The following is a 22,973-nucleotide window of genomic DNA, read 5'->3' on the forward strand; positions in this document are numbered from 1 at the left end:
TAATTCGAGTTTGGTGAAGGAGTTATTTGTTGTTTCGGGCATTTTGGATAATGGTTGCCTTCCTGAGAATCTGTTGGTTGCTATGGTGATCTCTGTTTCAGGCAAAGCTCAGATTGGCTCATCGAAATGTCGCAAATCCTGGACGACAAGCAAAAAGGTGGGTGAAATCCAAAACTTCTGCATGTCTGCTACGTATCCACCACGAGACCGAGCTTCAGGGTGTGATCACCGCTGGCTGGGGTTCAGGAGGTCACGGGTTAAGGAGTTTAGATTAAGACCATAAGACATAGGAGCAGAAGTAGGCCATTCGGCCCATCGAGTCTGCTCTGCCATTCAATGAGATCATGGCTGATCTGATAATCCTCAACTCCACTTTCCTGGCTTTTACCCATAACCCTTGATTCTCTTATTGATTAAAAATCTGTTTATCTCAGTCTTGAATATACTTAATGACCCAGCCTCTACAGCCCTCTGTGGCAAAGAATTCCACCGATTGACTACCCTCTGAGAGAAGAAATTCCTCCTCACCTCTGTCTTAAATGGGTGACCCCTTACTCTGAGATTATGCCCTCTGGTCCTAGACTTTCCCACAAGGGGAAACAACCTCTCAGCATCTACCCTGTCAAGCACTCTAAGAATCTTATATGTTTCAATAAGGTCGCCTCTCATTCTTCTAAACTCCAATGAGTACAGGCCCAACCTACTCAATCTCTCCTCATAAGAAAATCCCTCCATCCCCGGGATCAACCTAGTGAACCTTCTCTGGACTGCCTCCAACGCCAGTATATCTTTCCTTAGATAAGGGGACCAAAACTACCAGTATGTGGTCTAACTAGTGCCTTGAATAGTTTTAGCAAGACTTCCCTATTTTTAGAACAAAAACAGAATTACCTGGAAAAACTCAGCAGGTCTGGCAGCATCGGTGGAGAAGAAAAGAGTTGACGTTTCGAGTCCACATGACCCTTCGGCAGAACTGAAGTATAGTTAGGAGAGGGATGAAATATAAGCTGGTTTAAGGTGGGGGGTGGGGGGAGAGAGAAGTTGAGGGTGGGGTGGTTGTGGGGACAAGCAAGCAGTGTTAGGAGCAGATAATCAAAAGATGTCACAGACAAAAGGATCAAAGAGGTGTTGAAGGTGGTGATATTATCTAAGAAAAGTGCTAATTAAGAATGGATGGCAGGACACTCAAGGTACAGCTCTAGTGGGGGTGGGGTGGAAAGACTAACAAGGTATTAGTTGTAGATTTAAAAATAATGGAAATAGGTGGGAAAAGAAGAATCTATATAAATTATTGAAAAAAAAGGGAGGGGGAAGAATCGGGGTGGGGATGGGGGGAGGGGGAGTTTAAGATCTAAAGTTGTTAAATTCAATATTCAGCCCGGAAGGCTGTAAAGTGCCTAGTCGGAAGATGAGGTGCTGTTCCTCCAGTTTGCGTTGGGCTTCACTGGAACAATGCAGCAAACCAAGGACAGACGTGGGCAAGAGAACAGGGTGGAGTGTTAAAATGGCAAGCGACAGGGAGGTTTGGGTCTTTCTTGCGGACAGACCGCAGGTGTTCTGCAAAGCGGTCACCCAGTTTGCGTTTGGTCTCTCCAATGTAGAGGAGACCGCATCGGGAGCAACGAATGCAGTAGACTAAGGGGAAATGCAAGTGAAATGCTGCTTCACTTGAAAGGAGTGTTTGGGCCCTTGGACGGTGAGGAGAGAGGAAGTGAAGGGGCAGGTGTTGCATCTTCTGTGTGGGCATGGGGAGGTGCCATAGGTGGGGGTTGAAGAGTAGGGGGTGATGGAGGAGTGGACCAGGGTGTCCCGGAGGGAACGATCCCTATGGAATGCCGTCAAGGGGGGTGAAGGGAATATGTGTTTGGTGGTGGCATCATGCTGGAGTTGGCGGAAATGGCGGAGGATGATCCCTTGAATGCGGAGGCTGGTGGGGTGATAAGTGAGGACAAGGGGGACTCTATCATGTTTCTGGGAGGGAGGAGAAGGCGTGAGGGCGGATGCGCGGGAGATGGGCTGGACACGGTTGAGGGCCCTGTCAACGACCGTGGGTGGAAAACCTCGGTTAAGGAAGAAGGAGGACATGTCAGAGGAACTGTTTTTGAAGGTAGCGTCATCAGAACAGATGCGACTGAGGCGAAGGAACTGAGAGAATGGGATGGAGTCCTTACAGGAAGCGGGTTGTGAGGAGCTGTAGTCGAGATAGCTGTGGGAGTCGGTAGGCTTGTAATGGATATTGGTGGACAGTCTATCATCAGGAATTGAGACAGAGAGGTCAAGGAAGGGAAGGGAAGTGTCAGAGATGGACCATGTGAAAATGATGGAGGGGTGGAGATTGGAAGCAAAATTAATAAATTTTTCCAGGTCCCGATGAGAGCATGAAGCAGCACCGAAGTAATCATCGATGTACCGGAGAAAGAGTTGTGGGAGGGGGCCGGAGTAGGACTGGAACAAGGAATGTTCCACATACCCCATAAAGAGACAGGCATAGCTGGGGCCCATGCGGGTACCCATAGCCACACCTTTTATTTGGAGGAAGTGAGAGGAGTTAAAGGAGAAATTGTTCAGTGTGAGAACAAGTTCAGCCAGACGGAGGAGAGTAGTGGTGGATGGGGATTGTTGGGGCCTCTGTTCAAGGAAGAAGCTAAGGGCCCTCAGACCATCCTGGTGGGGGATGGAGGTGTAGAGGGATTGGACATCCATGGTGAAGAGGAAGCGGTTGGGGCCAGGGAACTGGAAATTGTTGATGTGACGTAAGGTGTCAGAGGAATCACTGATGTAGGTGGGAAGGGAGGGACAAGGGGAGAGGGAAGGGAGTCAAGATAACGAGAAATGAGTTCCGCGGGACAGGAACAGGCTGACACGATCGGTCTGCCGGGACAGTTCTGTTTGTGGATTTTGGGTAGGAGGTAGAAGCGGGCCATCCGAGGTTGGGCAGCTATCAGGTTGGAAGCTGTGGAAGGAAGATCTCCAGAGGAGATGAGGTCAGTAACAGTCCTGGAAACAATGGCTTGATGTACAGTGGTGGGGTCATGGTCCAGGGAGAGGTAGGAGGAAATGTCTGCGAGTTGACGCTCAGCCTCCGCGAGGTAGAGGTCAGTGCGCCAGACCACAACAGCACCACCCTTGTCAGCGGGTTTGATGACAATGTTGGGGTTGGACCTGAGAGAACGGAGTGCAGTGAGTTCAGAGAGAGACAGGTTAGAGTGGGTGAGAGGAGCAGAGAAATTGAGACGGCTAATGTCACGCCGACAGTTCTCAATGAAAAGATCAAGAGAAGGTAAGAATCCAGAGGGAGGGGTCCAGGTGGAGGGAGAATATTGGAGGTGGGTAAAAGGATCCGTTGAACGGGGAGAGGACTCCTGCCCAAAGAAGTGAGCACGGAGACGAAGACGGCGGAAGAAGAGTTCAGCATCGTGCCGAGCCCGAAATTCATTGAGATGAGGGCGTAAGGGTATGAAACTAAGTCCTTTGCTGAGCACTGAACGTTCAGCATCGGAGAGGGGAAGGTCAGGGGGTATAGTGAATACGCGGCTGGGACTGGGATTGGAAGATGGGGTGGGGACGGAGGGACAAGCAGGGGTGGAGGGTCCCAGATGGGTGTTGGTGTCGATGAGTTGTTGGAGCTTGCGTTCCTTAGCACTTGAGAGAAAGAGAAAAAGTTTCTTGTTGAGGCGACGGATGAGATGAAGAATAAAATGAAACTGGAGGCACACGCAGCTTTGAAAAAGGGTGCGGCGGTGCTGCTGAAGGGAGAGGTCGAGTGTGTTCATATGGCGGCGCATGGCACTGAGTGTGGATCTCAGAATGCGACGGGAACAGCAGTCCGAGAAACGTTTTATGTCCCGGAGATACCTGTAATCCTGGGTGGGTTCGAAACAAGAGGGATGGAATTTCAGTTGAAATCCACGTGGGGTGAGTCGGAGACGGAGACAGTCACTGAGAAAGGAGATATGGCTGTGAAAGCAGGTTTTAGTAAACACCTTGTCAAACACCAGGAGAGAAATGGAAAGCAATGAAGGTGAACAAGGCAGAAGAAACAGGTGCAATACTTCTTCAGGGAAGGCAAAACTCTTTTCTTCTCCACCGATGCTGCCGGACCTGCTGAGTTTTTCCAGGTAATTCTGTTTTTGTTTTGGATTTCCAGCATCCGCAGTAGCTTTTAGCTTTTTGTTTTTACCCTATTTTTAGACTCCATTTCCTTGTGAATGTGTAGAGGGAGCGTGTGGATATTGAGAGAGCTCTGACTGGGAGTGAGAGATGAGCCCTCACTACCATGTTGTGTGGAACTGGCCAAGAGCTGGAGTGTGAGCTGATCGCCTGATTCCCAGTCCGGCATCCCTTCTGACAGATTAGTGCTGACACTCTGCTCCTCAGTCTGGCGGTGTGTGTACACACACTGAATAAAACCACATCCTCCCAGTCTCCTGGATGTGAAACTGAAACTCAGAGAGTCCCATCCTCAACCTTGCCTGAACTTTCCTCCCCAGGCAGCAGTCCCCAGGACCGAAAACTCACCGCTCCCTCACTCCCTCTCCCTCACTCCCTCAGTCTGACACTCCCTCAGCCTGACACTCCCTCACTCCCTCAGTCTGACACTGTCCCAGGAATGCGATGAGAACCAGGACATCAGAGGTAAACTCGTTAAAACAAGGGATCAGGCGCTGGAGAAGGTGTGAAAAAAGGGTTCCTGTGCCTCGGACTTTAGACTGTGCCTCGGAGTTTAGACTGTGCCTCGGAGTTTGGACTTTAGACTGTGCCTCGGGGTTTAGACTGTGTCTCGGGGTTTAGACTGTGCCTCGGGGTTTAGACTGTGTCTCGGGGTTTAGACTGTGTCTCGGAGTTTGGACTTTAGACTGTGCCTCGGAGTTTAGACTGTGTCTCGGGGTTTAGACTGTGCCTCGGGGTTTAGACTGTGCCTCGGGGTTTAGACTGTGTCTCGGGGTTTAGACTGTGTCTCGGAGTTTGGACTTTAGACTGTGTCTCGGAGTTTGGACTTTAGACTGTGCCTCGGGGTTTAGACTGTGTCTCGGGGTTTAGACTGTGTCTCGGAGTTTGGACTTTAGACTGTGTCTCGGGGTTTGGACTTTAGACTGTGTCTCGGGGTTTAGACTGTGCCTCGGGGTTTAGACTGTGCCTCGGAGTTTCGGCTGTGCCTCGGGGTTTAGACTGTGTCTCGGAGTTTGGACTTTAGACTGTGCCTCGGGGTTTAGACTGTGCCTCGGAGTTTAGACTGTGCCTCGGGGTTTAGACTGTGCCTCGGAGTTTCGGCTGTGCCTCGGGGTTTAGACTGTGTCTCGGGGTTTAGACTGTGCCTCGGGGTTTAGACTGTGCCTCGGAGTTTCGGCTGTGCCTCGGGGTTTAGACTGTGCCTCGGGGTTTAGGCTGTGCCTCGGGGTTTAGACTGTGTCTCGGAGTTTCGGCTGTGTCTCGGGGTTTAGACTGTGCCTCGGGGTTTAGACTGTGCCTCGGAGTTTCGGCTGTGTCTCGGGGTTTAGACTGTGTCTCGGAGTTTAGACTGTGTCTCGGAGTTTAGACTGTGCCTCGGAGTTTCGGCTGTGCCTCGGAGTTTCGGCTGTGCCTCGGGGTTTAGATTGTGTCTCGGAGTTTAGACTGTGCCTCGGAGTTTGGACTTTAGACTGTGCCTCGGGGTTTAGACTGTGTCTCGGAGTTTAGACTGTGCCTCGGAGTTTAGACTGTGCCTCGGAGTTTGGACTTTAGACTGTGCCTCGGGGTTTAGACTGTGTCTCGGAGTTTAGACTGTGCCTCGGAGTTTGGACTTTAGACTGTGCCTCGGAGTTTAGACTGTGCCTCGGAGTTTAGACTGTGCCTCGGAGTTTGGACTTTAGACTGTGCCTCGGGGTTTAGACTGTGTCTCGGACTTTAGACTGTGCCTCGGAGTTTAGACTGTGCCTCGGGGTTTAGACTGTGTCTCGGAGTTTGGACTTTAGACTGTGTCTCGGGGTTTGGACTTTAGACTGTGTCTCGGGGTTTAGACTGTGCCTCGGGGTTTAGACTGTGCCTCGGAGTTTCGGCTGTGCCTCGGGGTTTAGACTGTGTCTCGGAGTTTGGACTTTAGACTGTGCCTCGGGGTTTAGACTGTGTCTCGGAGTTTCGGCTGTGTCTCGGGGTTTAGACTGTGCCTCGGGGTTTAGACTGTGCCTCGGAGTTTCGGCTGTGTCTCGGGGTTTAGACTGTGTCTCGGAGTTTAGACTGTGCCTCGGAGTTTAGACTGTGTCTCGGAGTTTGGACCTTAGACTGTGTCACGGAGTTTGGACCTTAGACTGTGTCTCGGAGTTTGGACCTGAGACTGTGTCTCGGAGTTTGGACTTTGGACTGTGTCTCGGAGTTTGGACTTTGGACTGTGTCTCGGAGTTTGGACTTTAGACTGTGTCTCGGAGTTTGGGCTTTGGACTGTGTCTCGGAGTTTGGGCTTTGGACTGAGTCTCGCAGTTTGGACTTTGGACTGAGTCTCGGAGTTTGGACCGTAGACTGTGTCTCGGAGTTTGGACCGTAGACTGTGTCTCGGAGTTTGGACCGTAGACTGTGTCTCGGAGTTTGGACCGTAGACTGTGTCTCGGAGTTTGGACCGTAGACTGTGTCTCGGAGTTTGGACCGTAGACTGTGTCTCGGAGTTTGGACCGTAGACTGTGTCTCGGAGTTTGGACCGTAGACTGTGTCTCGGAGTTTGGACTTTGGACTGTGTCTCGGAGTTTGGACCGTAGACTGTGTCTCGGAGTTTGGACCGTAGACTGTGTCTCGGAGTTTGGACCGTAGACTGTGTCTCGGAGTTTGGACCGTAGACTGTGTCTCGGAGTTTGGACCGTAGACTGTGTCTCGGAGTTTGGACCGTAGACTGTGTCTCGGAGTTTGGACCGTAGACTGTGTCTCGGAGTTTGGACCGTAGACTGTGTCTCGGAGTTTGGACCTTGGACTGTGTCTCGGAGTTTGGACCGTAGACTGTGTCTCGGAGTTTGGACCTTGGACTGTGTCTCGGAGTTTGGACCTTGGACTGTGTCATGGAGTTTGGACTTTGGACTGTGTCTCGGACTTTAGACTGTGTCTCGGAGTTTGGACTTTGGACTGTGTCTCGGAGTTTGGACTTTGGACTGTGTCTCGGAGTTTGGACTTTGGACTGTGTCTCGGAGTTTGGACTTTGGACTGTGCCTCGGAGTTCAGACTGTGCCTCGGAGTTCAGACTGTGCCTCGGAGTTCAGACTGTGCCTCGGGGTTTAGACTGTGCCTCGGGGTTTAGACTGTGCCTCGGAGTTTCCAATTTAGACTGTGCCTCGGAGTTTAGACTGTGTCTCGGAGTTTAGACTGTGTCTCGGAGTTTCCAATTTAGACTGTGCCTCCGAATTTAGACTGTGTCTCGGGGTTTAGACTGTCTCTCGGGGTTTAGACTGTGTCTCGGAGTTTAGACTGTGTCTCGGAGTTTCCAATTTAGACTGTGCCTCGGAGTTTAGACTGTGCCTCGGAGTTTAGACTGTGCCTCGGAGTTTAGACTGCGTCTCAGAGTTTCCAATTTAGACTGTGTCTCGGGGTTTAGACTGTGTCTCGGGGTTTAGACTGTGTCTCGGAGTTTAAACTGTGTCTTGGGGTTTCCAATTTGGACTGTGTCTCGGAGTTTGGACTTTAGACTGTGTCTCGGAGTTTAGACTGTGTCTCGGGGTTTCCAATTTGCACTGTGTCTCAGAGTTTGGACCTTAGACTGTGTCTCGGAGTTTGGACCTTAGACTGTGTCTCGGAGTTTGGACTTTGGACTGAGTCTCGGAGTTTGGACTTTGGACTGTGTCTCGGAGTTTGGACTTTGGACTGTGTCTCGGAGTGTGGACTTTGGACTGTGTCTCTGAGTGTGGACTTTGGACTGTGTCTCGGAGTGTGGACTTTGGACTGTGTCTCGGAGTGTGGACTTTGGACTGTGTCTCGGAGTGTGGACTTTGGACTGTGTCTCGGAGTGTGGACTTTGGACTGTGTCTCGGAGTGTGGACTTTGGACTGTGTCTCGGAGTGTGGACTTTGGACTGTGTCTCGGAGTGTGGACTTTGGACTGTGTCTCGGAGTGTGGACTTTGGACTGTGTCTCGGAGTGTGGACTTTGGACTGTGTCTCGGAGTTTCGACTTTGGACTGTGTCTCGGAGTTTCGACTTTGGACTGTGTCTCGGAGTTTCGACTTTGGACTGTGTCTCGGAGTTTAGACCATAAGACCATAAGACATAGGAGCAGAAATTAGGCCATTCGGCCCCTCGAGTCTGCTCCCTCATTTTATCGTGGCTGATAAGTTTCTCAACCCCATTCTCCCGCCTTCTCCCCGTAACCTTTGATCCCCTTACCAATTGAGAACCTATCTATCTCGGTCTTAAATACACTCAATGACCTAGCCTCCACAGCCTTCTGTGGCAATGAATTCCATAGATTCACCACTCTCTGGCTAAAGAAGTTTCTCCTCATCTCTGTTCTAAAAGGTCTTCCCTTTACTCTGAGGCTGTGCCCTCGGGTCCTAGTCTCTCCTACTAATGGAAACATCTTCCCCACGTCCACTCTATCCAGGCCTTTCAGTATTCTGTAAGTTTCAATCAGATCCCCCCTCATCCTTCTAAACTCCATCGAGTATAGACCCAGAGTCCTCAAACGTTCCTCATATGTTAAGCCTTTCATTCTTGGGATCGTTCTCGTTAACCTCCTCTGGACCCTCTCCAGGGCCAGCACATCCTTCCTGAGATATGGGGCCTAAAATTGCTCACAATATTCTAAATGTGGTCTGACCAGAGCCTTATAAAGCCTCAGCAGCACATCCCTGCTTTTATATTCTAGTCCTCTCGAAATAAATGCCAACATTGCATTTGCCTTCCTAACTACCGACTCAACCTGCAAGTTAACCTTAAGAGAATCCTGGACTAGGACTCCCAAGTCCCTTTACACTCCAGATTTCTGAATTCTCTCCCCATTTAGAAAATAGTCTATGCCTCTATTCTTCCTACCAAATTGCATGACCTCACACTTCCCCACATTGTATTCCATCTGCCACTTCTTTGCCCATTCTCCTAACCTGTCCAAATCCTTCTGCAGCCTCCCCGCCTCCTCAATACTACCTGTCCCTCCAACTATCTTTGTATCATCTGCAAACTTAGCCAGGATGCCCTCAGTTCCTTCATCTAGATCCCTAATGTATAAAGTGAAAAGTTGTGGTCCCAACACTGACCCCTGCAGAACTCCACTAGTCACCGGCCGCCATCCTGAGAAGGACCCCCTTATCCCCATTCTCTGCCTCCTGCCAGACAGCCAATCTTCTATCCATGCTAGTACCTTGACTCTAACACCATGGGCACTTATCTTACTGAGCAGCCTCCTGTGCGGCACCTTGTCAAAGGCCTTCTGGAAGTCCAAGTAGATAACATCCATTGGCTCTCCTTTGTCTAACCTACTCGTTACCTCCTCAAAGAATTCTAATAGATTTGTCAGTCATGACCTCCCCTTGATGAAACCATGTTGACTTTGCCCTATTTTACCATGCACTTCCAAGTATTCTGAAATCTCATCCTTAATAATGGACTCTAAAATCTTACCAACGACCGAGGTCAGGCTAATCGGCCTGTAATTTCCCGTCTTTTGCCTCACTCCCTTCTTAAACAGAGGGGTTACATTAGAGATTTTCCAGTCCTCTGGGACCCTCCCTGACTCCAGTGATTCCTGAAAGATCATCACTAACACCTCCACTATCTCTTCAGCTATCTCCTTCAGAACTCTGGGGTGTAATCCATCTGGTCCAGGTGATTTATCCACCTTCAGACCTTTCAGTTTTCCTAGCACCTTCTCCTTGGTAATGACCACCATACTCACCTCTGCCCCCCGACTCTCTTGAACCTTGGGGATGTCACTCGTGTCTTCCACCGTGAAGACTGACGCAAAGTACCTATTCAGTTCCTCCGCCATTTCTTTGTTCCCCACTACTACTTCTCCAGTGTCATTTTCCAGCAGCCCAATGTCCACTTTTGCCTCTCTCTTACCCTTTATATACCTAAAAAAACTCTTGCTATCTTCTTTTATATTACTGGCTAGTTTACCCTCATAATTAATCTTCTCCCTCCTTATTTCTTTTTTAGTTGTCCTCTGTTGGTCTTTGTAAGTTTCCCAATCCCCTGGTTTCCCACTGCTCTTCGCCGCATTGTATGCTTTCTCTTTAGCTTTTATGCTGTCCCTGACTTCCCTTGTCAGCCATGGTTGCCTCGTCCTCCCTATAGTATGCTTCTTCTTCCTAGGGATGAATTTTTGCTGTGTCTCCCAAATTACTCCCAGAAACTCCTGCCATTGTTGTTCCACTGTCTTTCCTGCTAGGTTCATCTCCCAGTCAATTCTGGCCAGCTCCTCCCTCATGCCTCTGTAGTTGCCTTTATTCAACTGCAATACCGTTACATCTGATTCCAGCTTTTTCCTCTCAAATTGCAGGGTACATTCTATCATATTATGGTCACTTCCTCCTAAGGGTTCCTTCACCTTAAGCTCCCTTATCAAATCTGCCTCATTACACATCACTAAATCTAGAATTGCCTGTTCCCTAGTGGGCTCCACCACAAGCTGCTCCAAAAAGCCATCTCATAGACATTCCACAAATTGCTTTTCTTGGGATCCACTACCAACCTGATTTTCCCAGTCTACCTGCATATTGAAATCCCCCATGATCACTGTAACCTTGCCTTTCTTACACGCCTTTTCTATCTCCTGGTGTCTCTTGTGCCCCACATCCTGACTACTGTTCGGAGGCCTGTACATAACTCCCATTATGGTTTTTTTACCTTTGCGGTTCCTCAACTCTACCCACACAGATTCTACATCATCTGACCCTACATCATTTCTTGCTATCGATTTAATTTCATTTCCTACTAACAAAGCAACCCCACCCCCTCTGCCAACCTGCCTATCTTTTCGATAGGATGTATGTCCTTGGTTATTTAGTTCCCAGTCCTGATCCCCTTGCAGCCATGTCTCCGTAATGCCCACCACATCATACCTGCCAATTTCAATCTGCGCCACAAGCTCATTTACTTTAGGCTGTGTCTCGGGGCTGTGGGCCGCGTCTCGGGGCTGTGGGCCGCGTCTCGGGGCTGTGGGCCGCGTCTCGGGGCTGTGGGCCGCGTCTCGGAGTGTGGGCCGCGTCTCGGGGGTGTGGGCCGCGTCTCGGGGTTTGGGCCGCGTCTCGGGGTTTGGGCCGTGTCTCGGGGCTGTGGGCCGTGTCTCGGGGTTTGGGCCGCGTCTCGGAGCGTGGGCCGCGCCTCGGGGCTGTGGGCCGCGTCTCGGGGTTGTGGGCCGCGTCTCGGAGTGTGGGCTGTGTTTCGGAACGTGGGCTGCTGCTCACTGGGTTGTCGGGTCTTTCCTCTTGCAGTCCCAAATTGCTCTGGGTTGTGAACTGGATTGCCCGCTTGTGTCTGACAACCCGTCCCTGAATTATCATTTTTAAGACAACGTGCTTGAAGGGGAATTGAGAGGCGGAGATTCTGACTATGAATTCCTTGACCAACTGAGCCACATTTGAAAAGCCTGTCTGAGCAGCGGTGTTCCTCCTGGCTGTGGGAGTGTGAAGACTCGTCCAGAATCCACTGCTGTGGGATAATGGGGAAGAGATAAGCAGCCTAGGATTTTAGAAAGCTCCCCTGATCCAGCGCATGGAGGTTTTAGTGGGCTAAGTGCTCAGCTTTAACCTGTGATTCTACAAGTGAACGCATCTCTTTCTAATGAGACGGATATGTGCGCCCTCTGTGCTAAACCTAAACCACTTTCAGTGTCTCATTTCATCATCATCAGGATGTGGGCATCGCTGACGAGGGCAGCATTTATTGCCCATCCCTAATTCGCAGAATCACAGGATTGTTACAGTGTAGAAGGAGGCCATTCGGCCCATCGTGTCTGCACCGGCTCCCTGAGCATTTTAACTCAGTGCCAACCTCCTGCCTTTTCCCTGTACCCCTGCACATTGTTTCTATTTAGATAATCATCCAATGCCCTCTTGAATGCCTCGATTGAACCTGCCTCCACCACACTTCCAGGCAGAGCATTCCAGACACAAACCACTCGCTGTGTGAAAAAGTTTATTCTCAACTCGCATTTGCTTCTTTTGTACTTTAAAACCGTGCCCTCTGGTTCTCGATTTGTTTACGAGTGGGAACAGTTTCTCTCTATCTACTCTGTCCAGACCGCTCATGATTTTGAAAACTTCTATCAAGTCTCCTCTTAGCCTTCTCCTCTCCAAGGAGAACAGTCCCAACTTCTCCAATCTTTCCTCATAACTGAAGTGTCTCATCCCTGGAACCATTCTCGTAAACCTCTTCTGCACTCTCTCCAATGTGTTCACATCCTTCCTATAATATGCTGCCCAGAGCTGTACACAATACTTCAGCTGAGGTCTAACCAGCGGTTTATGTCAGTTCAGCATAACCTCCTTGTTCTTGCACTCTCTGCACTTGAGAAGGTGGTGGTGAGCTGCCTTCTTGAACTGCTGCAGTTCATGTGGTCTAGGTGCACCCACAGTGCTGCTCAGTTAACACTTTTGCAGTAGAGGGGGAGTTAATGGTGTTATGACTCCTACGGAAGGAGTGCACTGTCTGCCTGTAGTCCCACTACTCTATGGGTCAGGACATATATTTAAATGATTTTCCAGACTAGTGATACTGTGCTTTACCTATTAATCTCAGAATGACCACTCATCCAGGTTTCTTCAATAATTGACTTGGAAATATATCGCCGTTCCTTCACTGTCGCTGGGTCAAAATCCTGGAACTCCCTCCCTAACAGCACTGTGGGTGTACCTACACCACATGGACTGCAGCGGTTCAAGAAGGCAGCTCATCACCACCTTCTCAAGGGCAACTGGGGATGGGCAATAAATGCTGGCCCAGCCAGCGACACCCACATCCTGTCAATGAATTTTTAAAAAACAACAAAATTATTAGTTTATAAAACCAGACTTGTCGAGGAGAAAGGCAAAGCTTATTAACACACAGTATGAAATATGAAAGTATAATAATTACTCTTTCCAAATACCCTGACTCTCTCTCACACAACAAAAAATAATTAAATAGCGGAATTCTGCCAAGAGGTTAAAAGTCAATGGGTCAAAGGGAAAAGGATAAATGGTGTCCGGGTTATACAGCTGGTTTCTCAGCACTGGTCGGGGAAACAATCGATGACCCTTGCACTACTTTTCAGGCAGACTTCAAGGAAAACTTGCAGCCGGTCAATTTCAGAATGTAGAGCGATTTCGGAGCAACTTCCATTCATTCTCTGCTTTGGGACTGGGCTTGGAGCTTCAGGATCTGGTGTGTTCTTTACCCAAGCAGTTGATCCTCCTTGTCTTCACCCCCAAAGCAAAACCAAAACCAGCTTTTAAAACATAGTTTCCCAGGCCTGTCTTTTTTTCAAAGCCATAAACCACCATGTGACCCTTTTGTAAACTGTCCACTGGGGTCAAGAGGTTTCCAGCTTCTTTAAAACTGCTCAATTACCTTTTCTGGTAAAATGCTGTCTTTTCCAGGAACAGCAGCAACCAGAGTCCTTGCATTAACCCTTTAAGGGACAGTGTCTTTTAAAAACACAAGTTCTTCCAGAATGTTCTTAGTCCTTGAAGATGAACCATTTTCCGTGACTCACGAGTTTGTGACAGTAGAAAAATTTGAATTGGATAAAATGGATGAAATGGATCTATTTAAAAGATTGGCAGTGATTAAAATTTAAAAAAAGGCACCCGGTCTGGATGAGATGCATCCAAAGGCACTGAGGGAATTGAGAGAAGTTGCAGAGGCATGGGCCATAACTTTCCAATCTTCCTTGGACTCCAGAGGACTGGAGAATTGCGAATGTTACACCCTTGTTCAAAAAGGAAAGTGCAAAGGTGAACCCAGCAACGACCGGCCAGGCAGTTTAACCTCCAGAGGTGGGAAACCTCGAGAAATAATCTTGGGAAGATTGAGCTGGCTCTTGGAAAAGTGTGGATTGATTCAGGAAATTCAGTGCGGATTTGGTTAAGGGCACGTGATGTTTTGACGATGTATTTGATGAGGGAACAGAGACGGTTGATGAGGGCAATGTTATCGATGTGTACCTAGACTTCCACAAGGCCGCGCGACAAGTTCATCAGCCAAAGTCTGAAATAACGAGGGAGATATTGTAGAGTTTCAAAAGGACAACGACAAGCTGGTGGAGCGGGCGGACAAATAGATGAAGTTCAGTGTCGAGAAATGTGAAGTGATTCATTTTGGTAGGAAGAAACTGGAGAGACAATATAACAAAGGGTATAAGTGTAAAGGGGGTGCAAAAGCTGGGAGGGACCTGGGTGTGTGTGTGTATAAATCATTGAAGGTGCCAGAGCAAGCTGGAAAGGATGTTTAAAAAAAAATCAAATGGCTTTATTGGCGAACAACCAATCAGATCTCAGGATTCCAGTTGTTGGGTGGAATATTTTAACATGGCTGCCGTCTCTATTTTAACCAGTGTGTTATATTTTTACACCCACAGACACGGTTTCCCAAGCCTGAGAGAACCCAGCAGGAGAAGGGAGATGAGAGGGACCAGATCAGTAAGGTATGTGTCTTTCCAGCACTGCTTATGGGGCAAGAGCAGGGAGCGTTATCCCCAACCCAGCAACTTTCCAAAAATTATTATTCATTCACGGGATGTGGGCTTCACTGGCTGGGTGGGGGCATTTATTGCCCATCCCTAGTTGCCCCTTGAGAAGGTGGTGGTGAGCTGCCTTCTTGAACCGCTGCAGTCCATGTGGTGTAGGTACACCCACAGTGCTGTTAGGGAGGGAGTTCCAGGATTTTGACCCAGCGACAGTGAAGGAACGGCCGATATATTTCCAAGTCCGGAAGCTGTTTCAGCCCTGTGATCTGTCCCACCCTCCAGGATCTCTCACCCATCACTTCCCAACTCAATGCCCCCATCACCATCCTGGCTTGGAAATTCCTTCACTGTCGCTGGGTCAAAATCCTGGAACTCCCAGGGACTTTTTTTATTCATTCGCGGGTTTAATGGCTCAGCCAGCATTTGTTGCCCATGAGTGAACCCGATGGGTTTTTACAACAATCGATATTGTCATGGTCACCGTTACTGAGAGTAGCTTTTCAATTCCACATTATTAACTGAACTCAAATCCCACCAGTTGCTGTGGTGGGATTTGAACCCATGTCCCCCAGAGCATTAGTCTGGCCTCGGGATTACTAGTCCAGTGACATTACCACTACACCACTGGCTTTCCCCAAATATACGTCCTGGGGTGGGAGGGAGGCTGGTCCAGTTCAGTTTCTGGTCAACGGTAACCTCCAGGATGTTGATAGTGGGGGATTCAGTGATGGTAATGCCATTGAATGTCAAGGGACAATGGTTAGATTGTCTCTTGTTTGAGATGGTCATTGCCTGACACTTGTGTGGTGTGAATGTTACTTGCCACTTGTCAGCTCAAACCTAGATATTGTCCAGGTCTTGCTGCACTTGGACCTGGGCTGCTCGGGCAGTAAGTGCCGGCCTTGCCAGTGATGTCCACATCCTGTGAATGAATACATTTTTAAAAATGACTTCTGACCCTCCCCATGATTCTTAATCCACCCATGATCTCCGACCCCTCCTCTGATCTCAACCCCTCCAGTGATCTCCGACCCCTCCTGTGATCTCCAACCCCTCCTGTGATCTCCGACCCCTCCTGTGATCTCCGACCCCTCCTGTGATCTCCGACCCCTCCTGTGATCTCTAACCCATCCCACAATCTCTGAGCTGCTGAGATCTCTGATTGTTCCCCCCTCCCGATTTCCAATCTGCGACACGGGTGGGTGAGGGGATACGGTGTTTAATGGAAAGTTGGTACTTGGCGATTTTACACAGCCTCAGCAAAGTCAGAGATATAGAGATAGAGAGAGGGACACGGAGACAGATGGGGAAGGATATCCGCAGCAAACAATCACAAAATGTTGTTCACAGAGATGACACGAAGTTGGAATCTGGATTCCAGTCACCGTGGTTCGTGCTCCACCCCCTGTTCACCCCCTCTCTCTGCCCCAGACACCGAACCACCAGAAATCCAGCCCAGTCTCACCCTCCACCCCCACTGCACCGACACCCCCGGCCGCAACGACACCCCCAGCTGCACCGACACCCCCCGGCCGCACTGATACCCCCCCGGCCGCACCGATACCCCCCGGCCGCACCGACACCCCCGGCCGCACCGATACACCCCGGCCGCAACGACACCCCCGGCCGCACCGATACCCCCCGGCCGCACCGACACCCCCGGCCGCACCGATACACCCCGGCCGCAACGACACCCCCGGCCGCACTGACACCCCCGGCCGCACCGACACCCCCGGCCGCACCGATACCCCCCGGCCGCACCGATACCCCCCGGCCGCACCGATACCCCCCGGCCGCACCGATACCCCCCGGCCGCACCGATACCCCCGGCCGCACCGATACCCCCCGGCCGCACCGATACCCCCGGCCGCACCGATGCCCCCGGCTGCTGGGGCTGGGCTCCAGTCTCTCAGTAGCAAAAACCCCCATCAGGCCTGCTCCCCCCTCGAAAGGACATCAGGGCTAACATCGGTCCCAGTCCGGATCAGACCCCCCCCTCCCCCTCCCCCAGTCCGGATCAGACCCCCCTCCCCCTCCCCCTCGCCCAATCCGGATCAGACCCCCTCCCCATCTCCCTCCCCCAGTCCGGATCAGACACCCTCCCCCTCCCCCAGTCTGGATCCAGATCCCCTCCCCCTCCCCCTCCCCCAGTCTGGATCCAGATCCCCTTCCCCTCCCCCTCCCCCAGTCCGGATCAGACACCCTCCCCCTCCCCCTCCCCCAGTCTGGATCAGACCCCACTCCCCCTCCCCCTTCCCCTCCCCCTCCCCCTCCCCCAATCCGGATCAGAACCCGTCCCCCTCCCCCTCCCCCAGTCCGGATCAGACCCCCTCCCCCTCCCCCTCCCCCAGTCCGGATCAGACCCCTTCCCCCTCCCCCTGCCCCTCCCCCTGCCCCTCCCCCTGCCCCTCCCCCTCCCCGGGCTGTGGTGAGCTGCTGGTTGCTAAGTGGGCTCCTCCTCCTATTTTCAGGGATGGAAACGGAACGTGAAGGGTGAGACTGAGCTGCACAGGGCCTGTATCCGAGGAAACCTCCAGAAGGCCGAGTCCCTCCTCGATAAGGTACAACAGCAGAGAACAGAGACCAGCTCCTGTCTCCCTGAGCTTCCCCCCCACCGGCAAACTGCGACTCACCCTCACACACACTCCAATAGGCAGCGCAGGCTACAGCGGTCACTCAGTGCACAGCAACCTCACCCTCACCTCACCCTCACCTCACCTCAACCTCACCTCACCTCACCTCAACCTCAACCTCACCTCACCTCACCTCAACCTCACCTCAACCTCACCTCACCCTCACCTCACCTCACCTCACCCTCACCTCAACCTCACCTCACCCTCACCTCAACCTCAACCTCACCTCACCTCACCTCACCTCACCTCACCTCAACCTCACCTCACCTCACCTCAACCTCACCTCACCTCACCCTCACCTCACCTCAATCTCACCTCAACCTCACCTCACCTCAACCTCACCTCACCTCAACCTCACCTCACCTCACCTCACCTCACCTCACCTCAACCTCACCTCACCTCACCTCAACCTCAACCTCACCTCACCTCAACCTCACCTCACCTCAACCTCACCTCAACCCCAACCTCACCTCACCTCACCTCACCTCAACCTCACCTCACCTCAACCTCACCTCACCTCAACCTCAACCTCACCTCAACCTCACCTCAACCCCAACCTCACCTCACCTCACCTCACCTCACCTCACCTCAACCTCACCTCAACCTCAACCTCACCTCACCCCAATCTCACCCCAATCTCACCTCACCTCACCTCACCTCAACCTCACCTCACCTCACCTCAACCTCAACCTCAACCTCACCTCACCTCACCTCACCTCACCTCAACCTCACCTCAACCTCACCTCACCTCACCTCAACCTCACCTCAACCTCACCTCACCTCACCTCACCCTCACCTCAACCTCACCTCACCTCACCTCAACCTCACCTCACCTCACCTCAACCTCACCTCAACCTCACCTCAACCTCACCTCAACCTCACCTCAACCTCACCTCAATCTCACCTCACCTCAATCTCACCTCAATCTCACCTCAACCTCACCTCAATCTCACCTCAATCTCACCTCACCTCACCTCAACCTCACCTCACCTCACCTCAACCTCACCTCAACCTCACCTCACCCTCACCTCACCTCAACCTCACCTCACCTCACCCTCACCTCAACCTCACCTCACCTCACCTCACCCTCACCTCACCTCAACCTCACCTCACCTCAACCTCACCTCAACCTCACCTCAACCTCACCTCACCTCACCTCAACCTCACCTCAACCTCACCTCACCTCAACCTCACCTCAACCTCCACCTCACCTCAACCTCACCTCACCTCACCTCAACCTCACCTCACCTCAATCTCACCTCACCTCAACCTCACCTCACCTCACCCTCACCTCAACCTCACCTCACCCCACCTCACCCTCACCTCACCTCACCCTCACCTCACCTCAACCTCACCTCACCTCACCTCAACCTCACCTCAACCTCACCTCAACCTCACCCTCAACCTCAACCTCACCTCACCTCAACCTCACCTCACCTCAACCTCACCTCACCTCAACCTCACCTCACCTCAACCTCACCTCAACCTCCACCTCACCTCACCTCAACCTCACCTCACCTCAATCTCACCTCACCTCAACCTCACCTCAACCTCACCTCACCTCACCTCACCTCACCTCAACCTCACCTCACCTCAACCTCACCTCAACCTCAACCTCAACCTCACCTCACCTCAATCTCACCTCAACCTCACCTCAACCTCACCTCAACCTCACCTCACCTCAACCTCACCTCAACCTCACCTCAACCTCACCTCAACCTCACCTCACCTCAACCTCACCTCACCTCAACCTCACCTCAACCTCACCTCAATCTCACCTCAACCTCACCTCACCTCAATCTCACCTCACCTCACCTCACCTCACCTCACCTCACCTCACCTCAACCTCACCTCAATCTCACCTCAATCTCACCTCACCTCAACCTCACCTCAACCTCACCTCACCTCAACCTCACCTCAATCTCACCTCAACCTCACCTCAACCTCACCTCAACCTCACCTCACCTCACCTCAATCTCACCTCACCTCAACCTCACCTCAACCTCACCTCAACCTCACCTCACCTCACCTCACCTCACCTCAACCTCACCTCAACCTCACCTCAACCTCACCTCACCTCACCTCAACCTCAACCTCACCTCAATCTCACCTCCATCTCACCTCACCTCAACCTCACCTCAACCTCACCTCACCTCAACCTCACCTCAATCTCACCTCAACCTCACCTCAACCTCACCTCAACCTCACCTCACCTCACCTCAATCTCACCTCACCTCAACCTCACCTCAACCTCACCTCAACCTCACCTCACCTCACCTCAACCTCACCTCAACCTCACCTCAACCTCACCTCACCTCACCTCAACCTCAACCTCACCTCAACCTCACCTCACCTCAACCTCACCTCAACCTCACCTCACCTCAACCTCACCTCAACCTCACCTCACCTCACCTCAACCTCACCTCAACCTCACCTCACCTCAACCTCACCTCAACCTCACCTCACCTCACCTCACCTCAACCTCACCTCAACCTCACCTCACCTCAACCTCACCTCAACCTCACCTCACCTCAACCTCACCTCACCTCAACCTCACCTCACCTCAACCTCACCTCAACCTCACCTCAACCTCACCTCAACCTCACCTCACCTCACCTCACCTCAATCTCACCTCAATCTCACCTCAACCTCACCTCACCTCAATCTCAACCTCAGTCTCACCTCAACCCTCACCTCAACCTCAACCTCACCTCAACCTCACCTCAACCTCACCTCACCTCAACCTCACCTCAACCTCACCTCAACCTCACCTCAACCTCAACCTCACCTCAACCTCACCTCAACCTCACCTCACCTCACCTCAACCTCACCTCAACCTCACCTCAACCTCACCTCAACCTCACCTCAACCTCACCTCTCCTCAACCTCACCTCACCTCAACCTCACCTCAACCTCACCTCACCTCACCTCACCTCAACCTCACCTCACCTCACCTCAACCTCAACCTCAACCTCACCTCAACCTCACCTCAACCTCACCTCACCTCAACCTCACCTCAACCTCACCTCAACCTCACCTCACCTCACCTCAACCTCACCTCAACCTCACCTCACCTCAACCTCAACCTCACCCCCAACCTCACCTCACCTCACCTCAACCTCACCTCACCTCACCTCAACCTCACCTCAACCTCACCTCAACCTCACCTCACCTCAACCTCACCTCAACCTCACCTCAACCTCACCTCAATCTCACCTCAATCTCACCTCAACCTCACCTCACCTCAATCTCACCTCAATCTCACCTCAACCTCACCTCAACCTCAACCTCACCTCAACCTCACCTCAACCTCACCTCACCTCAACCTCACCTCAACCTCACCTCAACCTCACCTCAACCTCAACCTCACCTCAACCTCACCTCAACCTCACCTCACCTCACCTCAACCTCACCTCAACCTCACCTCACCTCACCTCAACCTCACCTCACCTCACCTCAATCTCACCTCACCTCAACCTCACCTCAACCTCACCTCAACCTCACCTCAACCTCACCTCAACCTCACCTCACCTCACCTCACCTCAACCTCATCTCACCTCAACCTCACCTCAACCTCACCTCAACCTCACCTCAATCTCACCTCAACCTCACCTCACCTCAACCTCACCTCAACCTCACCTCAACCTCACCTCAACCTCACCTCAACCTCACCTCACCTCAACCTCACCTCACCTCAACCTCACCTCAACCTCACCTCAATCTCACCTCAACCTCACCTCACCTAATCTCACCTCACCTCACCTCACCTCACCTCACCTCAACCTCACCTCAATCTCACCTCAATCTCACCCTCAACCTCACCTCAACCTCACCTCACCTCAACCTCACCTCAATCTCACCTCAACCTCACCTCACCTCAACCTCAACCTCACCTCACCTCACCTCAATCTCACCTCACCTCAACCTCACCTCAACCTCACCTCAACCTCACCTCACCTCACCTCAACCTCACCTCAACCTCACCTCAACCTCACCTCACCTCACCTCAACCTCAACCTCACCTCAATCTCACCTCCATCTCACCTCACCTCAACCTCACCTCAACCTCACCTCACCTCAACCTCACCTCAATCTCACCTCAACCTCACCTCAACCTCACCTCAACCTCACCTCACCTCACCTCAATCTCACCTCACCTCAACCTCACCTCAACCTCACCTCAACCTCACCTCACCCACCTCACCTCACCTCAACCTCACCTCAACCTCACCTCAACCTCACCTCACCTCACCTCAACCTCAACCTCACCTCAACCTCACCTCAACCTCACCTCACCTCAACCTCACCTCAACCTCACCTCACCTCACCTCAACCTCACCTCAACCTCACCTCACCTCACCTCAACCTCACCTCAACCTCACCTCACCTCACCTCAACCTCACCTCAACCTCACCTCAACCTCACCTCACCTCACCTCACCTCAACCTCACCTCAACCTCACCTCACCTCAACCTCACCTCAACCTCACCTCACCTCAACCTCACCTCACCTCAACCTCACCTCACCTCAACCCCTCACCTCAACCTCACCTCAACCTCACCTCACCTCACCTCACCTCAATCTCACCTCAATCTCACCTCAACCTCACCTCACCTCAATCTCACCTCAATCTCACCTCAACCTCACCTCAACCTCAACCTCACCTCAACCTCACCTCAACCTCACCTCACCTCAACCTCACCTCAACCTCACCTCAACCTCACCTCAACCTCAACCTCAACCTCACCTCAACCTCACCTCACCTCACCTCAACCTCACCTCAACCTCACCTCAACCTCACCTCAACCTCACCTCAACCTCACCTCACCTCAACCTCACCTCACCTCAAACCTCACCTCAACCTCACCTCAACCTCACCTCACCTCACCTCATCCTCACCTCACCTCACCTCACCTCAACCTCAACCTCAACCTCACCTCAACCTCACCTCAACCTCACCTCACCTCAACCTCCACCCTCACCTCACCTCAACCTCACCTCAACCTCACCTCACCTCAACCTCACCTCACCTCACCTCAACCTCACCTCAACCTCAACCTCACCTCACCTCAACCTCACCTCACCTCACCTCAACCTCACCTCAACCTCACCTCAACCTCACCTCAACCTCACCTCACCTCAACCTCACCTCACCTCAACCTCACCTCACCTCAACCTCACCTCAACCTCACCTCAACCTCACCTCACCTCACCTCAATCTCACCTCAACCTCACCTCACCTCAATCTCACCTCAATCTCACCTCAACCTCACCTCAACCTCAACCTCACCTCAACCTCACCTCAACCTCACCTCAATCTCACCTCACCTCAACCTCACCTCAACCTCACCTCACCTCAACCTCACCTCAACCTCACCTCAACCTCACCTCAACCTCAACCTCACCTCAACCTCACCTCAACCTCACCTCACCTCACCTCAACCTCACCTCAACCTCACCTCACCTCACCTCAACCTCACCTCACCTCACCTCAATCTCACCTCACCTCAACCTCACCTCAACCTCACCTCAACCTCACCTCACCTCACCTCACCTCAACCTCACCTCACCTCACCTCAACCTCAACCTCACCTCACCTCAACCTCACCTCAACCTCACCTCACCTCAACCTCACCTCACCTCACCTCAACCTCACCTCAACCTCACCTCACCTCAACCTCACCTCAACCTCACCTCACCTCACCTCACCTCAACCTCACCTCACCTC

The 22,973-nt window shown here is 51.9% G+C and overlaps 1 protein-coding gene across 1 annotated transcript in view; it reads left to right on the forward strand.

Moving 5' to 3' along the window:
• LOC144674598 (tonsoku-like protein) overlaps positions 1-22,973 on the forward strand; it is a 94,795-nt gene that overhangs the window by 27,094 nt on the left and 44,728 nt on the right. Inside the window, exons 6-8 of the mRNA XM_078535875.1 lie at positions 102-157; positions 14,505-14,570; positions 17,084-17,173. Coding sequence (XP_078392001.1) covers positions 102-157; positions 14,505-14,570; positions 17,084-17,173 — 212 coding nt within the window. The remainder of the gene's footprint in view (positions 1-101; positions 158-14,504; positions 14,571-17,083; positions 17,174-22,973) is intronic.

The sequence above is a fragment of the Cetorhinus maximus genome, chromosome 3 (genome assembly GCF_964194155.1).
Source record: "Cetorhinus maximus chromosome 3, sCetMax3.hap1.1, whole genome shotgun sequence".
NCBI classification, from domain to species: Eukaryota; Metazoa; Chordata; class Chondrichthyes; order Lamniformes; family Cetorhinidae; genus Cetorhinus; species Cetorhinus maximus.